At 50.1% G+C, this 1,632-nt stretch overlaps 1 protein-coding gene across 1 annotated transcript; it reads right to left on the reverse strand.

Moving 5' to 3' along the window:
* Positions 1 to 211: 211 nt before the first annotated feature.
* On the reverse strand, positions 212 to 1,366 carry LOC113566784 (cysteine and histidine-rich protein 1 homolog). Its single transcript, XM_026993878.1, has 2 exons — positions 605 to 1,366; positions 212 to 535 (listed from the first exon to the last, which is right to left on the reverse strand). The coding sequence occupies exons 1-2, from the start codon at positions 1,364 to 1,366 to the stop codon at positions 212 to 214; spliced, it is 1,086 nt and encodes a 361-aa protein (XP_026849679.1).
* Between the last annotated feature and the right edge of the window lie 266 nt (positions 1,367 to 1,632).

Here is a 1,632-nt window from a genome sequence, read left to right on the forward strand (position 1 = left end):
CAGACCAGACAAAAACGTATGCCTAATTTACTCGATTGCTTCTGCACGACTTCCATGATAAGGCCAAGGCTGCTGCTGAAGAAGGTCTTGCTGTGAACGAGCAGATCCAGAAGGCGCCCAAACCCTAAAAATGGAGCTCTAAAGCAACGAATTTAAAAATCAAATCACATCAAAAGGTTTAAACTACAATTTAAAGGTTTTTAGCGTCAGCTCAATAATGCAAAAACATCCACAAACGGAGCTGGATCCGGGTCATGGCAAATAGCCGGTACAGGGCCTGAGGTCCCGCCAAGGGAAGCTCCTGGCGGTTTGCGCACTTGCCGGTTGAATCGAAAATATGGCGGTAGATACGCGGGCGTATGTCGTGCAGCTGCTTGGCGCTGCAGAGACTCTGCGGCATCTGGATCAAATGGTCGACCATAAGGGACACTCGTGGGGTAGTCGAAAGCAATAGCTGGCCGCTGACGGTGATTTTTTCCCCAGCTCTTTTCAGACGTAGACGCAGCACCCAATCCTCCTCAAAGACACGAATCGTCTGTGGGGATCGGGATAAGAGATCATCAGAGGTATGCTGCAGACGAGATCTGGTTCTCCAAAACCTTACCTCAGACTCGAGGGTCCGTGGGTGTAAACCCTCTGAGCGGTGTATCCCCTTCATTCTCAAGGTGAAAAATTCCACCCGGCTAGCACTCAGCACCCGATGGAGCTGCAACAAGGGCTTTTGGGCCTCAAGCTCCCTGTCCTCGACATGCAGCAGAATATCTAGGATCTCCTTTCCCTGCTTCTGGGGAAACCCACAGTCGGAATCATGTGAGACGCTGTCCTTGTAGGGGCCCTTCCAAGAACAGCCCAGGCAGTGGTACTTGCAGCAAACCACACGCCCCTCACAAACGAACTCCAAGTGTCTGGAGAGATCTTTCCTGTCTGAGAACTGGTCATTGCAGCTGGGGCAGCTGATGGGTAGCTCCCAGAGGGTCTGGCGCACCACTAGATTCTGCTCCTGATCGTAGTTTCTAATGAGCGATCGACAACTGGGGCAGCAGGCACGCGTTTTATTGAAGATGGCAAAAGCCAGAACGGCGGTCTTGCAGTCCTCACACATGATATGCCCATGGCTGCACTGAAAGAAGTCGTGTGGTTGTGGAACCTCGCGGCACACAACGCACACCAGTATGTTATGCAGTAGCTCACGAAGATCGGAGACGCCACCACCCGAGGACCCGCCGACCTCACCCTCACTGCTGTCCATAGTAGTCGAAATCTCATTCAAAGTACTTTCATCTTTACTTGCAACATCTGACAATCGCTGCCTCTTGGCGGCTGGGGGCTGCTCGTTGTTGTTGTCATTGGGGTTGGCATTCGACATTCTGAAGGGTATTTCGGCCAGCAGCCTCGGCCTGGCATTACAGTATGTGTGCGTGCTTTATTCAAAAATTCTGATTGCCTGTTGTTGCAGAGTGAACTGATAGTCTGGTGTAAAGTATGAGCACAAGGTTACGAGTTTTCCAAGGCCAAGCTGGTTCCCTGAAAATTACAAATTTAAAAACAGAGGATACACTCAGAGAAAAACGGCATAGTAGGCACCCATGAATAGTTTAATTTAATAGAATGCACTTTGATATACACATAAAT

The sequence above is a fragment of the Drosophila persimilis genome, unplaced genomic scaffold, assembly GCF_003286085.1.
Source record: "Drosophila persimilis strain 14011-0111.01,24,50 unplaced genomic scaffold, DperRS2 tig00000966-arrow-arrow-pilon, whole genome shotgun sequence".
Classification (NCBI taxonomy): domain Eukaryota; kingdom Metazoa; phylum Arthropoda; class Insecta; order Diptera; family Drosophilidae; genus Drosophila; species Drosophila persimilis.